At 32.4% G+C, this 19,946-nt stretch overlaps 1 protein-coding gene and 1 long non-coding RNA gene across 2 annotated transcripts; both read left to right on the top strand.

The window, feature by feature from the left end:
• The first annotated feature begins 4,648 nt into the window (after nucleotides 1–4,648).
• On the top strand, nucleotides 4,649–9,204 carry LOC127712877 (uncharacterized). The gene is made up of 4 exons (XM_052219480.1): nucleotides 4,649–4,966; nucleotides 6,952–7,058; nucleotides 7,583–8,827; nucleotides 9,196–9,204. Exons 1-4 carry the CDS (start codon nucleotides 4,729–4,731, stop codon nucleotides 9,202–9,204), a joined length of 1,599 nt encoding a protein of 532 aa, XP_052075440.1. The 5' UTR covers nucleotides 4,649–4,728.
• A 2,905-nt stretch (nucleotides 9,205–12,109) lies between these two features.
• LOC127711527 (uncharacterized) lies at nucleotides 12,110–18,761 on the top strand. Its single transcript, XR_007986779.1, has 3 exons — nucleotides 12,110–12,366; nucleotides 14,748–14,775; nucleotides 17,809–18,761. It is a non-coding gene; the product is annotated as an uncharacterized LOC127711527 (long non-coding RNA).
• The last annotated feature ends 1,185 nt before the right edge of the window (nucleotides 18,762–19,946 follow it).

Raw genomic sequence — 19,946 nt, 5'->3', positions numbered from 1 at the left:
AGTACCACAAAAAAGTCCCAACCGTAATGAGAAACATGTCACATACATGTATGTCCTATTTAAAGTTCATACACAAAAGTATCGTATAATCTTGTGACATTGAATCCTCGTTCTTCAGCAGTCATTTGTTGGTACCATCATGACAAACATATTCTACATATTATGAAAGTTTCAAAAACTGTTTATTCATTAATATGAACCATTTTCTTGTTTTTCGTTCTAATCGGTTTGAAATTAGTTCAAAAGTATATGTTTACATCCAAGTTGATCACCTATTGCAGGACCTACCTAAGGCACTCATTGGATATTTTGATCTCATACTGACTATGCACGAAATATTTGCAACTCGGTGTAGAACACAAACAAAAACAATCAATCAACCAATTGTCTTTTCGACTTTCGAGAAATGAACTACTTTGAATTTTTCATTAATTTTAAGGTCATTACTGTCTTTCTTTTATTTTTGTAAACTAATCGTCTAGATTACGAAAAGTTTTGTTTATCGTTGGAATTACATGTGAATATAGAAATCAATATACCAAACAACACAAAGGTGCAGGAAGGCAGCAATGTTAAGTGTGTCACTATGCGTACAAATGCGAATAATTTAGTGCAAATTACAGCTTTCATGGGAAACACAATTTTTGAATCTCAAATGAAAACCAATACCCCAAGCAAATAACTTGTTTATATCTATGAAAAACAATCAATAGTAAATGTGATAAATTGTGTTTTAGTGTCTAGGGCTTTTATTCATCTGAATGGACTTGTCAAAACTGTTAATGGACTGTTATTGAGAACGTTGTTGATGAGGTTTAGTAACAGTATGTCATTGTTTACGCTGTACTTGCAGTAGGTAGTGAGCATCGGGGTAATTGCTTTTATAACAAAGTGCTCAATTTCTTCTACGTTTGCATTACTTTCTCTATTTCATTTAAAAAACGGTATCATTTAACATTTCTATATATCATCTAAAACGTTGGTGGAATTTTCCGATATTGGGGATTTTTTCTGTGTTCTTTGTGCACATGAACCCGTTCACAAATGTTGTTGTTGGTCGAATCTATATACTTTGTTGGACAATTCAGGGAAGGGATCCGTAAAAGTAAAAGTGAATGACTTACATCATGTATCTGTACAGGTAATATTTGCGTTTTATGGAATATATTCCCATTTAGGATTATTTTTACTGTTGGTTTCTATACAAAAACTGTATCCGTTTGAGCATACACTGGATCTAGTGTCATTATATTCTTTCACTGAAAATTAACCCTGATTTGTGTCAATTGTGGCCCTTGTCAAGTGCTTCTTCCGATTTGTAGGATTCCGTCGACTGTATATTTTCTATTCTTTGGATCTATTTTTTTTTTTTTTTTATTCTCTCGATTTGATTGAAGGACGGGATAATTGATCGCATGGAGTTAAATATGTTATGTAATTTCGGGTAATATGTGTAAATAAATAAAATACTTGTGACATTTTTTCAATTTTCCTTCGGAGTTATTAGTTCTTGTTTTGGTAAACGTTTTGCCTTTTGTATACCATCATGAAGTAGTTGTTTCGGAAACCACTGTTGAAACATGTCTGTCGTTTATGTAATTAAAGAGTCAGCGTCTTCCATTGGATAAAATGGCAAATATCCTTTTGGCCATTCAAAATGTTATATTCCCTTTCGTACAATTTTGTCAAAAAAGTATGACACGAATAGATATGTAAGTATTGATGTGTAATAGGAAAGAAAGGATATTTGGTATCCATCTATGACACAAAATTAGTATGTGAAAAGCAGAAAAAAAATAATAAAGGAACAGCGTTTGTTTTGCTGTTCTTAATCTCGAAGTCACATTGAGGCCTTCAATACGAAACAAAAACACTCTCTCAAATCACTGCAAGCTTGAGGCGGTCTCTATTACCGGTTTAATCGGAATTCTTTGCAAGCTAACGATCATACCAGAACTGTGAATTGATGAACAATGCAATAGAGAAATATCAATAAAATAAATCTGCCTAGAAAACAAACATGTCTAGTTATAATATAACCCGACAATCACACTGAAGCTTGCAACAATCAATGCAAACATTTAAAAAACCACTGGGTACATCCAGATAAATGTTAAATAACTTGTTAGAATACTGTTATAACGTATGCATAGGGCAACTGATTCGGATAGACTATGTTATATGTAACAGCACAACTCGGGCCTGGTAAATAAGAACATTCAGGAAAATAGAATATGTTTAAAACAAAAAAAAATTCTGTGCATAGGTGTACATATCAAGCTATGTAAAATATATTATGGTAAGTAAGGTATCAAATGAGAGGTGAAGTACTGGCGATCCTTGTAAAACACCTTTTTGACTGATAGTTTTGAATAATAAAAAAAATGTATGAATGAATTTTAAAATTGAGGGTATATATTGCATTTTTCTCCGATATGAAGTTCTTGGTTTTGAGTTTCCAAAGTTCCAGTACCCAGTACGGTCTGATGTGTAAATAACGGTATAATGACCCCAACTCGTAAATGTTTGAAATTGAAAAAAAAAAGTGTCCGTAAGTTTGCAATATATATCAGTGATAACTTTTCATAATGATTGTGAATGTTCGAAGACGTATGTATGGTAATTAGCAAGTCTCGAAACTTTTACGGGTCTTCTTTTTATCTGCTCCAAAATATAATGTCATCGTCGAGGTATCGGTTCTAATTATTTGTTACGTAGTTTTGTAAGTCATCATTCAAGATTCCCGCTACTATTTTTATACATTTGCTGGTCTGAAACAAACCAACACACGATTTGCATAACTTTTATAGACCTTATTTCTTATGACTGTACCTTATATTAGTGTTGTCTGGATACAATCTGATTTATTTTCTAAGATACATGTAGCGCTGGACTAAAAAAAGTGTCTAACAATTTTTAATGTATATATATGTATATCGATCCGAAACGAAGGCTGATTTTTATAAGTTGAAGTTAAAGGAGGCGATGAATTTAAACGATCGTAGCTTACCGATGATCAAATCTCGTAAATCGATTAAGAAGAGACAAATAAAAGTAACAAACAAAACAATAAGGGAATTGAAACAACTCAAAAAGGAGCGAAACTGGAAACGCAGACAGGGTAAGTGTCTCCTGATATGCATGTATCACCCATCATGCGAATCCACAATCAGTCAACATTTCATAATTGGGAATAATACACAGTCAGTAAAATTAAACATAAGACGACTATAATGGTATCTAAACTTGAAAAAGCCAATTTATAGGTTGAAGGCTGTGCAGTCGTTGTTACATATAAGAATTAAAAAAAACCATAAAAAGTTTATGAGGACTTATGCTTCATCTATCTTCAATTACAATCAAGTGTTCCTGACCATCTGATCTTTATAATTGTGCGCTTTATAATTAGTATTGCTATCATTTTTCATTATTATGCAACTGTATTTTGATAGCATCGATTGACGGCTGCATTATTTGACCAATATCTATTTTTTTTGCGTTGTATTTTACAAACATCAATATTTGAAATCAAATTTATCCCGTATCATTGATATCATTTCCAAGATAAAACAAATATATATAATATATTGTCATTGGTAAGCAATGATCTTGCCAGTTTTCAAACATTGAAACTCCAGTCAATCCACTGTTTGAAAATAAAAATATTTGTAATAATTGACACAAATACTGCACTAGATTACTGGATAGAACATATTATGCATTATTCAGTTTATACACAACAATGAACTGATAATGATTCTCAATTTATCATTTTAGTAAACCCTTTTCATTTATTTCCCTTTGCTGGCACCTCTGAAGAATTCAGCAAACTGCTGTCCACTGGAACATATGAATCGTTTGAAAATAGAGTTTTCCTTTGTGGAAGTTGTGCATGTGGAAAGTCCACCCTAGCAAGTGTTCTTATTGGTAGCCAAATACCACTTACATGGAAATCAACTGATGGATTAGTCATACACTTTGGGCGTAATGGTATCAATTTGGAAACTTTTGAGATGGTTCCTTTAAAAGGAGGTACATGAAATGTTGTTTGAAAATTGTACTGAGTGAATATGGTTAATTGTAAGAAAGAGAATTTCATAACACAGCGAAAGAGAGTTGAAGTTATTCAACATGAATAAACAAAAAAAAATTATATAATAATTAAGTATAACGATAGTGTATTTTCTCCCTTCTTTTTTTTATTAAACCACTTTCCCATTTAGGTTAGAGACACATAAAACCTGAAACACATTACATCTAAAAAGCTTTGATAAAGTAATCTATACATAAACTCTCTGATCTTGTTCATCAAATAAACAATGCAATATGCACATATATTTTTGTGTCATTATTGGTTTACTTCATTATATATTTGATTTCCTGAGATAAACGATCCCAATTTGTGTCTAGTATTTCCCGAAAAATTTAACAATCTTTCTTGTAGAAGATAGAGGTCAAAATGTGTTGACCAAGGTGGTAATGGGTAGGCCAAATCGTGATACAAGCACTTGTCAAAGTTCTTACACTCACATGGACCAGCAGATTGTGCCATCAGCTACGTCATCTGATAATATGGAATCAAATGTAAAGATGATAATGAAGGATATCAGTCCAATTTCCAAAGTATCTCATTCATCCGATGCTTGTATAAGGGAATCTCAAGATTTACCAGGGATAAGTACCATCATATCTGAAAGAAAAAAAGCTACATCGATCAGTCTGCCAAAAATGAAAAAAATTGAAGCCTATGCAGTACGTGACGACATTTTGAAGGAAGTTAAAAGTGGTCAATATAAAATCAAGATTGCACCTTCAGATCTGGTCGACTTTGGTGGTCAACGATCGTATGATATGACCCATCAGTTATTTGTTCAGCATGGCGGGACATTTGTCGTGATGTTTGATGGTAGTAGGGATTTTCATGAACCACTGAAGGAATATCCTACGGGAGACATTTCTAATGAATGTAAGTATAACCTAAATGACAATGGACAATGTTTAATTTAATTAAAACATAGATCATTAAAAACATAAAAACAATAATACAAATGGCATTTATTAACATATCTAATGTAAATTAATGTAATGAATCTTTTGCGGTTACTTTATTTCATCAAACAATTAGAACGATCATAAACTTAATCCAATTATTGTGTTGAAAAAGCACAACTCTTAAATTAAACAGGGTATTAACAATCATTGAGTGGTTTAAACTTTTAAATTGCAATTTACGCCATTACATATTTCATTATACACGTGTGTGGCATACGCGATACACAGTTCACCTTTCCTTTCTCAAATTTATTTTGCAATACTATTGTGTATATTGATGAATTCATTTAAACGAATATTCATAAAAAAAATAAATATAACGTATGCTCAGTTAAAAAAAAATAACCCGTTTCAATACATGATATCTAAGTACTCTGATGTTCGGTATAGTTATATTCAGACAACAAGAGTTTACCGATGTTAAAAGCTCATAACTTGTTTAAGAAGACAAATGAAGGTAACAAGCCACAGGCGCTTGGTGAATTGAACCCCCCCTTTTTTTAATATATTTAATATTTTTTTAGTTATTTAGTAAATATTTCTTAAATTATCTTACTAATTTCACCTATTTAATGTGGTCTTATCTCATTCATCATTATTGTCAATAACAGTAGCTTATATAAGTTCCCAATGTATTCGTATTTTCCGAAAGACAGTACAATTTAAATATTGCTATCTGCTCGCCTCCGGTTCATTTTATGCACCATATTTCGTTTAAATCCCACAAAACAAGACATGTATCAACAACAAAAAAGACTTGACTTTTCGTTTATATCGGTGGTTTGTATATACAATCACTCAGCTATCTAGAAATTACAAAGTTTCAATCTGCAGTAGCTTTAATTTCGTCAAGTCCATTAATGATGACGGAAGTGCTGTAAGAAATGGAAAAATGGAACATGTAGTCCAGCAAGTTCGAAGGGTTGAATTGTGGTGTCTGTAAACAACTTTCAAACTTATTTTTTTCTTAGATGTTTTTTTTTTTTAAACTAGGAAATTTGATGAAAAAATGGTGAATTGTTTTATTAAAATGAAAGGAATATTTTCATCGATTCAAAATTGAAAATAAAATGTTATAGCAGGTTTGATTGATAAGAAAAAAATTTTTTTTTATAAAGAAACGAACACAGTATTTACCTTTTTTCTTTTGCAACAAACAAACGGTTTTTTCTTTCTCTCTGAAAGCACATACTAAGAGCTTTCTTCTTCTCAAATATTTTTGCACAGCCTGCACCTTGCATAAACCTCGATGACGCAAACGTATTATTACATTTTTTCTTCAAAAAAGACCATCCATTAATTGAGCAGAGTAATACCAATTTTGATACATTTGATTTAACGAAAGTAAGAATGAAAATAATGTATTTTAGTGTGACAGAAAAATATTACAAAATCCGTTTAGACTGCTTTTATAACAAATATTATACTCTACCTTTCAACATAACTTTTGTGAGTGAAGGATTTTTTGTTGTTTATTATTGCAATGTAGACTTGCAACTTATTGTCGTATTTATAAAGCACACACCTGGCAGTCATGATAGTATATATTTAAAAAAACAAAAAGATGCGGTATATTGATCAATGATTCAATAATCCACTTTAGACAAATGACGACGATATTAGCAAACACAATTCACTGTACGACCTTCAACAATGAGGAATATCCATCCGTATAGTAAGCTTTTAAGTATCTAGCAATGCAAAATGTTTTGTTCAATTCAAAGACAGTTTTACATTCTGTTTTCATTATTCGTACATGTCTGTTTTTAAATGTCTTAATAAGGTTGATTTATATAAAGATGTTAAGGAAACATATGGTAAGTGGCCCGGTAAGTATCGCATAGGTAATGAAAGCAAACGAAAGGACGATATTAATTGTAGTATTCATTTTTTTTCTAGCTATTGTGCGACATTGGGTCAATTCAATACTCACCTACTGTGTCGATGATAGTGATGTTATGCCTATGATTCTGTTTGCTGCAACGCATAGCGACCGTCTTTCGGAGGTAAGCATTGGTTTATGTGCATGTAGTATCAAAAGACTGATCTCAAAGACACATTTTTTTTAAAGTAAAAAAGATACAGACACAAATATCCACATCGTTACTAACACTATTCTAAAAGCAGTACATGAAAGTTTGAAAGCAAAACGAAATGTCTTTGTACTTAGATGTTTGTAGTAAATAAACAGCACCTCGGATATGTTAGTTAAATTCCTTCCTGTTAGTCGATATATAGAAAAGCGAGCGGGTGTATGCTAAGCACAACCCTGCGTGCAATCCTATTGAAAAGTAAATGGGCTTTATTTCGTATTAATGGCAGCGTTGCAAAAACACTCAGTTGAGCATTGGTGCGGTTTAATCTGATTATATGTCCCTACTTATAATATATTGAAAACATGTGTCATTGAATGTTGATTAATACTTTTAACTGAGTACATATGAATCTTTGGCTGCAGTTTGTCTCAGTATAGGTTATTTAAAGTTAGCAGTTTATGTTATGTTTTACTTTAGTATCATTTTACTTCCAGGATATGCAGAAGAAGATGAAAATTGAATTTGGAAAGAAAGTCACTGAAATGTTTGGTGCCCATGAAAGGAATAAACACTTTGTCTTCGATCCCATTTTCTTCATAAATGGTACAGACAAAGACGATCAGGAAATTCAGAATTTGAAAAACCAGCTAGTCAGCATTGCCCGTAACCAGCCATCTTGGGGAATACGACGGCCTATGGTTTGGGTTCCTCTCGAGCTTCTGATCAACAATATGAAGAAAGATAATGTCAATTTTATACTTAAAACACATTTAGCTGAAGCAAACACAATGAATGGAGATCTAGCACTCTCTGACAAACAACTAGACGAATTTCTCCTAACACAACACGCATTGGGCAAAATCATGTACTTCAATCAACCAGAACTTAATAATTTCATTATCCTTTATCCACCTGCCTTGGTCAACATCCTGAGGTCATTCATCACAGATGACATCTTTTGGCCCGAGGATGACATCCTTAGAAACATTCTAAGTAGAATGACGGATACTGGAAAGATATACAGAAGAGATCTCTTGAAACTTTGGGAACAGAAAACATTCAACGATCACTTTCCAGATGACGACTTCAAGACGTTCGTTATACAGGTTCTCGTACATCTCGATGTTTTGGTGATACCTAAAAGATACTCAGTTAAGAGTAAGACACAAGTAGACTATTTTTTAGTTCCATGCACAGTCAAGCACAGAATGCCAATATCATTTCTGAATGACAAATCGTTTTCAAACAGAACAATATCTTTGGTCTATCGATTACAGAAGTCGTCCATACCCTCAGCATTGTCTTTTAAACTTATTGTTGCGATAAGTGGTATCTGGCCCATCAAGGAATTGAACGACTGTCCATTATTGTACCACTCCTCAGCCGTCTTATGTGTTGATGAACAAACCGAATTACGAATAATAGTAGAGGATAAGAGGGTCATCATCTACCTTACACACGAGTTATCTAAGCATTTCATCTCTCCAAATATTGCTGCAAGTATCCAAGAATGTTTGACAGTGACTTTAGAGGCTGTTTTAACATTCTATATTAGCAGTATTGGAAAGAGCTACCGAAAAATGAATGTGTCAAACCTCTTTCCGATTGACATTGGAGAGGTTTGTGACAGATCTCCATGTGTAGTGTCCATTTCAAAGGCAGTACACGCTTCACACTGGGTCTGTGACAAAGGAATTAATCATGATACCAAATGTTCTCGGCTATGGTTCTTCGATAAGGTAAGTAACATCTTCCGTGTCATTTAACAAAAATATATTTTTAATTATGTCGTTGGGTTCTGTTTTATAGACGTCTTCCAAACAGCTCAGATTATTGATGTATATGTTGATAAAAGTGGGTACCTTAAAAAATGTTTCTACTTATGACAAATCGTGCTGATTTTACCTGATCAGCCTATACTCCCGATACATCGCCGTCTCTTAAACGGACAGTATATCTTATATGCAGAACAAATGGTGTACTGTCTCTTCAAATATTCTGTAAGCATGCAAGAAGAATTTCTATGGACGTTGATATGATATACGGCTTGTGGGTCTGAATACATGAGCATGATTAGTAGTAAAAAACATACATATCATTATATAAGGAGGCTTAATACGATGAAGATACTTTTCTAAATAGCAACAGTGCATTTCATTAGATTAGTTATAGAATCTACTACAATCCTCGCTTTTCAAACACAAACCCCAATAACAAAACTAGGATGATAAACAACTTGAGCATTTAAAATGTTCTTGTATCATCTGGGGGTAACGCTTTTAGATATTGTTTGAACTGTGACGGTTTATTTACATGTTTATGTGCAAAATATGATACAAAACCGCTATGAGGTACTTTAAAGTGCAATTTTCGTTTTTCAGGCACAGAAAAAATGTCAATCAAATTGTACAGGTAAATAATTTAAATAAAGAAAACGGTAGTTATATAGTTTACCGATGTTCAGATCTCATTGAGGAACAGATCAGACGACTATTTTGGTATCTTTAGATCTAAGACTTTTAAATAACCCTGAGTAAATTCAACTGTTTAAGAAAATTAATCGAAACCTACACTTACTGCTATTTCAAGTTGTACATAACATCGGATGTTGTCAAGGACTCAACAACTCCTAATGAGATATATTGTAGGTGTCCCTAGGATCACATCAAAATATGTCTTAAAAACGACCTTGGTTTAGTGGTCAGATTCCTCATTGACGACCTAAAAATATTCAGACCATTCTATCTATATTCGGTCATGTTCCGTACAGTTCAAATATATATTCGGTTTCAATGACAAGTTGCAGCATTGTTTTATTTGTAAATGTAATTGTAAAAACTGTAAAACTGTGATATACTTATTATCTATCGATACCTGTTTTCAAAGTAACTTGACCATCAAATTCTGTAAATACAGACCATTTTCAATCGCTATTGACATTGCATATCATTTGCCATTTTAAACATGTGATAACTACATTCAATGATGATGAAAAAACGTAGTTTGTTCAAGTAGAGATCGCTGAAAAAGGTTTGTATGCTCGCCATATTAGCAATATTTTACGTCATAGATCAACTGGAAAAGAACTTCCGGTTACTTATTTGTGCAGTTGAGGACTTTGCCAGAAAATGGATAACCACATCACTAGACATTTTATCCGAATTGACCAAAGCTGTTCGGTAATGAATTCAGATGCGCATTCGTGATATACGATATGAAATGATCATACGTGTCTCTAATACTTTTGAGAGGAGCGAGTTTGTTGATGCTTTTTTTTCTCTGTTCGACAAACGTGTTGCTATTCCATCAAAAAATGCCTCACTCAATATAGTTTTGATTTGTACATATCAATTTGTTATAAATAAAAGATGGTGAATTCAAAGCAAAACTGGGGACCCGCGTATATCCCTACATCAATTAGGGGGACAAATCCGGCCCTCTCTCTTTTGTATCAACAGTAAATAGGATGATGACAATCTCACATCTTTATACTTCCCATTTTTTTTTATAAAGAATGATATATAGCCGGGTCATCAAAATATTCAACTTAACATCTTTTTTAAGTTCTAACCATCTTTTTTTCCATAGCAAAAGATTGCCGTCGGAAAAACTGTGATGAAGTTTAATTAACCACACGTTGAAATCATATGAGTAGTCTAAAGATCTGCTCTCAAAACCTCCAATTACAATCTTTGATTTTTCTATCTCTAACACTACTATCCCCCATGCCAAACTGAAAGATCGACTACATCGTCTAATCAAACAGAGCTTGTCGTACAAAATAGGACTTGAAGATACCAATTCATTGGTTTGGGGTCATGAACAATCTTACGTTGTAAAGAAACACACAAATTCCACAAAACAAATACACCAAGATGATAGCATCAAAATGCTGGACTTTTTGATTGACAACATATTTCTTGAATTAGTTGGATTAATATTTCAGCAGGCAGTCAGTAACCTAATTGATACTACTTTTGCACCACTACTGACCGATTTGTTTTTGTATTCAAATGAACCAAAATGTATACAGACACCTCTTATAGACAAAAAGAGAAAGCATATTGCAAAATTCTTTAATTTCAAACTCAGATATATTGATGATGTCTCTCAATAGCACATATTTCAATGAGTGATTACAACTAATTTATTTAAGTGAACTTTATGTTAAGCAAACTACCAAAAGTTCAATTAGGTGCTCTCCTAACCTGTTCAAACGTTAACTTTGATCAGAATTGTTGACTGTTTTCCAAGTTAACTTAAGAAATGCTAAGCAGACAAACAAGTTCACTTTGACATTGGTAGACCAGACCTAGGTCTGGTTGTATAGGACTGCTGCAGACCTACTAAGTCTGCTCCAAACCAGATCTGTGAATAGGTTTTCTTTTGAGCAGTCCTGAGAACAGGTCTGCTCCAGACCAGACATAAGGACAAGTTTGTGTTTGACAGATTGCCGTGTTTAAGACTTTTTATATTAAAATATAAACCTTTGGTTATATAAACATGATAAACGATAATCTTATTGTTGTATTTTCTAAAACAGCAAAATACTATACTATGTAGCGACTCTATATTCACATTGACATCTATTCTTTAATTATATATTCTTGTATACATAAAATAATGTCTATAAAATTTCACTCTTTTTGATCGATATATATATACATACATGCAGTTATCATTTGAAGTTGGATACTAAGGTTATCTACCTCATTTGGAAAAAAAACAGATGTATATGATGGGATATTACCAACACTGTTTAAGTTGCTTCGTTCCCCATTTTTGTAAAATATTTTCAAATATGACGGCCTCGAGCATCACTGACATTAACTGTCCAATTGCACATCTGATGCAGGAGAAGTTTACCGTTAATGGTATTAAGACTAAACCTCAATAAATCATATATTGCTGAAACATAATTCTTTATATGATGTAATGAATGAATCGTTTGTATTTGCATCATTGCAACGTCTATTTACGTAAATCAGTAATTTGTTAATTATCTTAATTCATAGGTCTTGATAAAACCATTCTGATAAAGACACCAACAGACAAACACCTTGCAAGACTTGCCAAGCAGCTAAGTATCAATAAATGTAAAGAATTAATGGTGTATCTTGGGATAGAAGCGACAGAGTGGGAAGACATTGAATATGTCTACCAAAAGCAGCCTCTGATTATGAGATTTATGGCATTGAAGGAGAAGCCTTCCAAATCATTTAATGATTTGCTTAAAGCACAAGAACACATTAAAGATGGAAGGCATTTACTTTGCAAGGTTTGATTTTTCCTTTGTTTGTTTAGCAACGTTATCCAACGAAATGAGCTAACAAAGTCTCATAAATAAACAGGTTTCACAAAGTATGTCAACCCCTCAATCGCCCCAAGTGTAAACACAAGTAACGTTTGACAAACTCACAAAATATCGTCATAAATAGCAAAATCCTAGATAACAACCTATCAAGATAGTACATAATAAAATCACTAACACGGTTTTGTCTTGATATACAAATATCAGGATGTGATGTGACTTATTGTATTGCATCAGATCTTACCTTCCATGTTTAAGTCTCGATCAGTGGAATAGAAACATATGCATCATAGAGCATACAATACAAATTTAACTCTAAAGTAACTGCATGATACATCACACAAAAGCTCATATATGCGAAACAAAACAGTAATATGCAATATTATACGGTTTAAACGCTCACAGGTACTGACTGCAGGCTTAATGTATTCAACATGGCGTCCGTGACATAAATCTTTTCTTCTACACTTTAAACTATTGCGATAGGTGGCTGTACGGCATATACAATTCCATACAGCAACATAACAACATCATTAATTGTACAAAAATAAACGGGCTTGTTTCCAGCAACAACGGTATAGAATTTAAATTGAGAATATCAAAATAGCATTCTGATGTTGCTTCAAACTTGTTGTCTTCATTTTTTCGAAAGACGAAATGAGAAAAAAAACTTAAATATTTAATGATTTATACCGATTTAACCGGTGATTTCACATTTGTGTATGGTTGATGGAACGATTTATTATTTTATTATTCTGAAAATATTCTATTGCACAATTCATTTTCTTTTTCATCATAGTGAAATCCTTATACTATTCGTTTTATTTAGTTACGTTTCGGACGCATCGAATGAATAAAGTGTTATTTTGGTATATACGCATTGATCGATAACACTGCTGTTAGACAGTGAATTCCAGAGGTTATTAGCTCGGTACTGATATGATTTTATTCTCCGTTGATAATTAAGATTTACAAAAAAAAACAAGGTTGCAACTTCATCAAGGAAAATAGACATAAATGGATATGGCTTTTCTTTTCTTTTCTTTTTTGGTGTGATAGCTCCTACATTTACACATGTAGTTTGGTGCTCATACATTCTCGGCGTTTTAATATTTCCGGTTGATCGTTCCTAATGACGGTTAATCCAGGTAAACGATAGGGACACGCACTTTTTACAAACTGATAATTTCATATAGTAAAATTCAAAAAGTAGGTTTGTAACTATGTTGTAGGTTCACGAATGGTCAATATTGGCCCTAAAATTCAATGACAAACTAACTTCAGTAATCAAAGTAACATTTGACTTTGATGAAAAGCAATATAATTTAAAAATCTGACATGTGCAGTATCAACATAATTAAAACATAATTAGTAAGGATACCAGAGTGAACTAATAATATTGCACTCTAAATATGGAAATAATAATGTTTTATATTTTTTTGGCACAACTATTGCAATTGTTGCTTCAAACAACATTGGTCAAATGCATTGGCCATTTCTTATTTGATTTGTCAAAACCCTTTTTAACAACACATTAAATATAGAGACATTTTTTTTTGTGATCTTTTCTTCAATATTGACACAATTTGACGACTTCAAACACGATTCTATGACAAACGTGATGGTTTCATCTTTCAAAATTTAACTTCCCATTTCTCAGCAGTAAATTGCTCTCCGTTCCGTCGTATGATGTTAACATATATCAGTTAATACTCAAAGGTCGTGCATGTTAACACTATACTGATTTTGTTAACAGTTGTATGCTCACTAAAACTGATCAAACAGATTTATGAGGAAGAACAACAAAAAATCGGCACTGCATCACACATTGGTTGACCGATACGATGTGTCAGTGTCTCAACTTAATAGAGACACGTTTCCGCAGTCTAAGATATGTATATACAAGTTGATTGATCTGTAATTTACCGTTTGTGACCCATTCTCGATTGTGACATGTTGACTAATTGTGGATTTGCACGGCAGATGGCGCTAACCTTATTGATGCAACAATTCTCGCCCCTTTTGAGCTTCAAGTAATTCCTTCAGTCTATACATACTGTAAACATTACACACATGTAGTTCATTTAACTCTCCATACTTTAGACAGACAATAAAGACTTGTTTATATATGATATCACTTAATCCATTATATTTCACCTAATATAGGCCTTCCTTGCTTTACTTCTTAGTGTTTAACCAAACAATGCAATAAAGAATTATTTTAAACCTCTTCTTACAATTTAAATTTTAATACATTTACTTATTTGTTAGTTATAGAATGCATAATTAAGCACTTGCTATAAGGTAAGGTATAATCAAATTCACTCTCTGCATCAATTTCCATACAGGTGTTCAGAGAAGACACAGGTTTAGTTGGTAAGACCTACATTACTATAAGTTACATACGACACAGTACTGACTTATAATTAAGTTTTAACCATAATTGTTGGCAAATATACTCAGTGTGGCACATGTGTATCACATGATTCGATAGTTACACGATGTTCACTCTTAGTACAGATTGTATACGTATAAATGTGGTACAGCGTTTTCTTTTCACTGACTTGGTGTTTTACTGAAATTCTAAGTCACTTACTTTGTAATCCGATTTATATAATGACGACACATAATTTGATGAATTCAGTCCAAGCGCACAGGTATTCAAAGGTCAGTCGGTCGACATTCAGTATATCGTTTTAGAGACACTATGCTTTGAGGCGTCAGGACAATCTTAGAAACCAAGTTTTGATAAAGCCCAATTGGATGCGGACGATCTCTTTGGAAATTGGAAAGAGCTTTTAAAAAAAGCAAACGGCTAGAGGCTCTACAGACCCTGTTTTTCAAAAATGACCAAAATATCGTTTTTGTTGATCTTGTGTTGCTGATAATGTTTTGGTCTACAATTTCTCTATGGCTGCTTTTTATTTTGACAAAGACGCAAAACAAAGATTAAAACAGATCATTTAAGGAAGGGTCATTCATTTGTTCCGTCATATCCCTCATTGTTTAGATGTTGCATGGTTCATAATTGTCCTGGTTACAAATTTCACCAATCTTAAATAATTTTCAAGTTACTGACAAAATTTTGAAAATGTGTCATAACGTGTCATTTAAGGTCAATTACTCATATATGGCGTCATCTAATGGTTCAGTTATATACTTTAGTAAAGCTCTTCATTACTGATTCATTGTTGATGTGTACAGTTTCTACCAAACTATCAAAGATTGTCGATATAATTGACAAAAACAAAACATTCAGTCGCATAACGCCACTTAACTGCTCAAAGGACCCTCCAAATGTTTTGGTCCTCTTGGTATTCTTTATGACTGGGGGAAAGGTTTCCCATTAAGTAATTTTTGCCACCATGGTTATTCATACGTGTGTGAGATGGCTGTTCTGACCCATATACATACTGTTAACCACATTTACATTAAAGCAGACAATAAGTGCTTGTAATTTGATAAGTTACATTGTGAAACATTGTGTTTGTTTTTCCAGTAAATGACTGTTGAATGTCAGGCTATGCTGTGAAAATGTCTAAAACTAACACCATGACCTCGAATTAGACTTTTCACAAAATTAAGAATTAAACAATTCGGATACTTAGATTAGCATGAACACATGGAGTAAATGAAATACAATTTATGAAAAACAAATATGACAGACATAAACCAACGACAACCACTGAACTACATGCTCTTGACCTGGAACAGGCACTTAAAAAATGGCAGGGTTCAAGATGGTTGTGAGCGATCAACCCTCCCCTAACCTGGGACAGTGTTATAAATCAGAATGTTAGTTTTCTCGTTTACATCATGTGTTAATCGTACAGTTTAGCGTTTCGTCTGTCGTATTCCATATGATATTTTCCTTTTCATTAACTCCATTTCAACTAGTATGTAAAAGTGCAAGATACATAAAAAGTTTTTAAAGAGAGGCAAAAGATCCCAAAGGGACATTCAAACGAGAATTTCAAACTAAATATAATGAAATTGTATGCGACTGCCATACAAGTGATATGTTTAGCTAGCGTTAAAACCATTTTCTACATAAGGAAATACCTGTACCAAGTCAGGAATATGACAGTTGTTTTCCATTCGTTTGGTGTGGTTGAGCTTTTGCTTTTGCTATTTGTTAAGGGACTTTCCGATAGGAATAGGAATTATCCAGTTTTACAAGTTAATAAACATAAGGATGTCATCATCACTTGGGTAAAACAACAAACTTTTTATCATTGTTTGGGGTTCCAAAAACACATTTATTAATCATAAACGGATTTACCCAAGGTATGTGAAAGTTAACATGAATACATTTTCCCATTTAATCGGTTATACCTTTAGATGATAACTTAAAAATCATATTATTGCAAAAACGATACAAAATATGTTATGAACGATGCGCATGTGCAATACATCATATTCTTTCGGTTTTTTTTTCCTTTAATCAGTATACATTGTTTGATATACCATTGTCCAGTGAGACAAGATAGGCTTACAACTAAAGCTTTACTGTCCATACAGAGATTTCATTTAGAAGTTAACAGCAACTATCAATAAATCAACCGATAGAATTTGATGTCATGATGGATTGTATAATACAAATGACAGCAATAGTGGAACACACTGGCTTCAAATTTTTAGAGTGCAAGCATGTCCTCTTTTTATTCAACATTTGGACTCGTCACAAAAAGTCTGTAGTTTTGAAACTTCATACTGGCTCGTATACCAAAAAAAAAAAATGACCGTACAAACTAATACTTACCTTATGGCTTTTTGGCTGATGAAACATACCAGATTGGTTATAAAATTTGAAAATTTTATTACTCAAAAATTACTTATTGTAAGTACACCATTTTTTCACAGAGTTTAGTTTGATTATAATATTTATATATTTATCGATATTTTCCACTTGTATCACATGTTTTGGAAATAATTCGCAAACGAGATTTCAACGAGACTAAAACCTCAGAAGAATACATCTTTAACATTCAACTTTTATTAAGCAAAGCACGTGCAATTGGAGTATATTCATTCCCATCGGTAAAAAATCGAGGGCTTCCATTTTCTGGCGGAAATGCCTATCCGTACTGAGCATCTGAGTTTTTACTGGTTTTTTGATGCTCAAAAAGTAGTTGTTGAGAAATGTTTTAATATAAAAAAGAAGATGTTTGTTTTACCCACAGTTTTGTGTCTGTTGCTTCAGTCCATTGATGTTGATTGGTTTCAAACATGTTTTCAAAATCTCATATCTTAAAAGTAAACCTGTAAATATTTGTAGACATTTTTATGACTGATAATATATGGTTTCTTAAGCTTAAGTATTTTAACGACAGACATACATCTATGAAATACTTACTTAATACTTTCAGAACATTTATTATACTATATAAAGTAAATATGTTCTGGTAGATATTGCAGATGTTCGACTGCAAGAAATTCCACATGATGATGTTTTAAATGGTTTGTCCAAGCACCTTGGTAATTGCGCCATACTCTTGGGAATTGAGCTAGAAATTACTATCAGTTCCATAGAGGAGACAATGACACGGTATCCTAGGGATATGTACCTTCAGATAGAAGACATCCTGAGAAAATGGAAATCCTCAAGAAAAGTAAAACCTACAATATACAGGTTGATGCTTGCTGTGGAACGTGTATATAGTGGTGGTTTGGGTTATTTAAAAAAAATATATTTTAGACAATAATCTTTGTATAATCTATGTTAAGTAGTGAATGGTATTCTTTGAATCCTTTTTCTTCAACTTTGCATGATACCGTTAGTGTCGATCAAAGTAACTGTGAAATAGAAACTATAAAAAAATGTAAAAAAATGAAATATTAATAATATTATTAGATTGTATATTAGGCAAACATATTGTTTTACTGTAAATTTTTGAATTGAAAAAAAAATGGAAAATCTTAATATAAAAAAGAAAAAAAAACCTCTATTGACTGATCTGTTATATTTTGGCATTCAGTCACGTCTATCCACAAATGCGTTTTTGTCCGCGAATATGTAAATCTACCAAAGATTGAGAAAAAACCAGTAATGCTGGTGATTTTTTCCAATATCCTTATTCTTGGGCATAGCAATGTTTGGTTATTCCAAGTATCTGTTGTTTAACTGGTATGCGACGTTTTGATAAAACAAGTACTTTAATATTTTTCCTACATATCTACATTATGGATAGAATGATAAAAATTTGTGTGAGATTTTTGTAATTTTTGTATTTCAAGTTGGTCTTCAAATATCTTAAAAGAACCGCAATATTGGTACACCTTATATTATGATTTTAGTTTCAAATTTCGATGAAACTAATGCTATGTGTGTATAACATTTAAACACTCAATTTATTTAAACTCAAGCAATCAATTTGGTTTTGAAATGCCTCACTCTGACTTTGAGATAAAAAACAGCAATAAAAGTAACTTTGTATGTGTTTTTTTTTGCTGTGCATGTACTGATTTTGTGTCGTGGATGGATACCCCATTTTCTTTGTTTTTCTATTTCGTGTTCATTAACATGTTATTTGTATTTAATCTTCCAAATTATTAACACGAATGTAGCGTTGTAGAATTTTAAATAAGAATAATTGTATAGGACCGTACTTGTCTGTTCATGCATTTTTTGTTGATATATTTTCTAATTATAACTTAATTCATTGTTAAAGTTTCCTCATTCAAACTGGCAATCCTGTGATTCCATATATTTTCTGCCCCATAAGTCTGTTTAAAAACAAACGATTTACATCTAAAGTTGTTCTAAATATAGGTACTGTTCATGTGTTTTTTAGTCAATATATTTTACAGGTACTCATTTCGAAGATGTAAGCTTGTCAGTAATTTAGGGGAGTCATAAATGTTATAAAAGACCCTATATTCAATTCAGCATGTCTATTTTATCTCACCATTATGAGAAATTATGTCTAATTGAGATTTACTTTTAACACCTCTTGTTATATCTAGACGCTCATACATTTGTACACCGTTCTTCGTTTTGTATTGTTTAAAATCAACAATATACTAGTCTTCCCTCTTTGGAATATGGTCCATAAATCTGAAATCAAAAACAGAAAAATACCATTAACAAAACCGATACATACATTCCCTTTAGGTTTTTTTTTATAAAAAAACAAGTATTGAGACGTTGAAAAGTGTTATTGATAAGAAAAATATATATAAATACTTCGTTTCAAATCCTTCTTCCAGTTTTAGCTATTATTTGGTTTTGAGGTTTTATGTCATATCTTTATATAGTATGTGCTGGATTTACAAGTATAGTTGGCCTTGATCATCATTGTATATATACTATTTGTTGAAATTTGCATCTTGTGCAGTGAAATTAGAACCATGTAATGAACTTATATTTTCGCAATTTAATATGCCAAACAGGTGCTCTGGGTTTTATTTCAGGTGTAATATTTTAAAATAAAATAAGATATATAATTGCATGAGAGGATGTATTCTCATTTTCATTTAAATCTCGAAATAACAAAAACATATACTCTCACGAAAATTGCAAACTGCGATAAAAACGTATATTCATT

The sequence above is a fragment of the Mytilus californianus genome, unplaced genomic scaffold (genome assembly GCF_021869535.1).
Source record: "Mytilus californianus isolate M0D057914Y unplaced genomic scaffold, xbMytCali1.0.p SCAF_8, whole genome shotgun sequence".
NCBI lineage: Eukaryota > Metazoa > Mollusca > Bivalvia > Mytilida > Mytilidae > Mytilus > Mytilus californianus.
Note: the sequence above shows the minus strand (reverse complement) of the source record. Positions and strands in the feature narration are given on the sequence as shown.

Bases quoted from the DNA above. Each gene is read 5' to 3' on its own strand.
- LOC127712877 (XM_052219480.1), top strand. From the start codon at position 4,729: ATGAAAAAAATTGAAGCCTATGCAGTACGTGACGACATTTTGAAGGAA. The intron at 4,967-6,951 runs GTAAGTATAACC...TTTTTTTTCTAG, and splicing joins GGGAGACATTTCTAATGAAT to CTATTGTGCGACATTGGGTC. The intron at 7,059-7,582 runs GTAAGCATTGGT...TTTTACTTCCAG, and splicing joins ATAGCGACCGTCTTTCGGAG to GATATGCAGAAGAAGATGAA.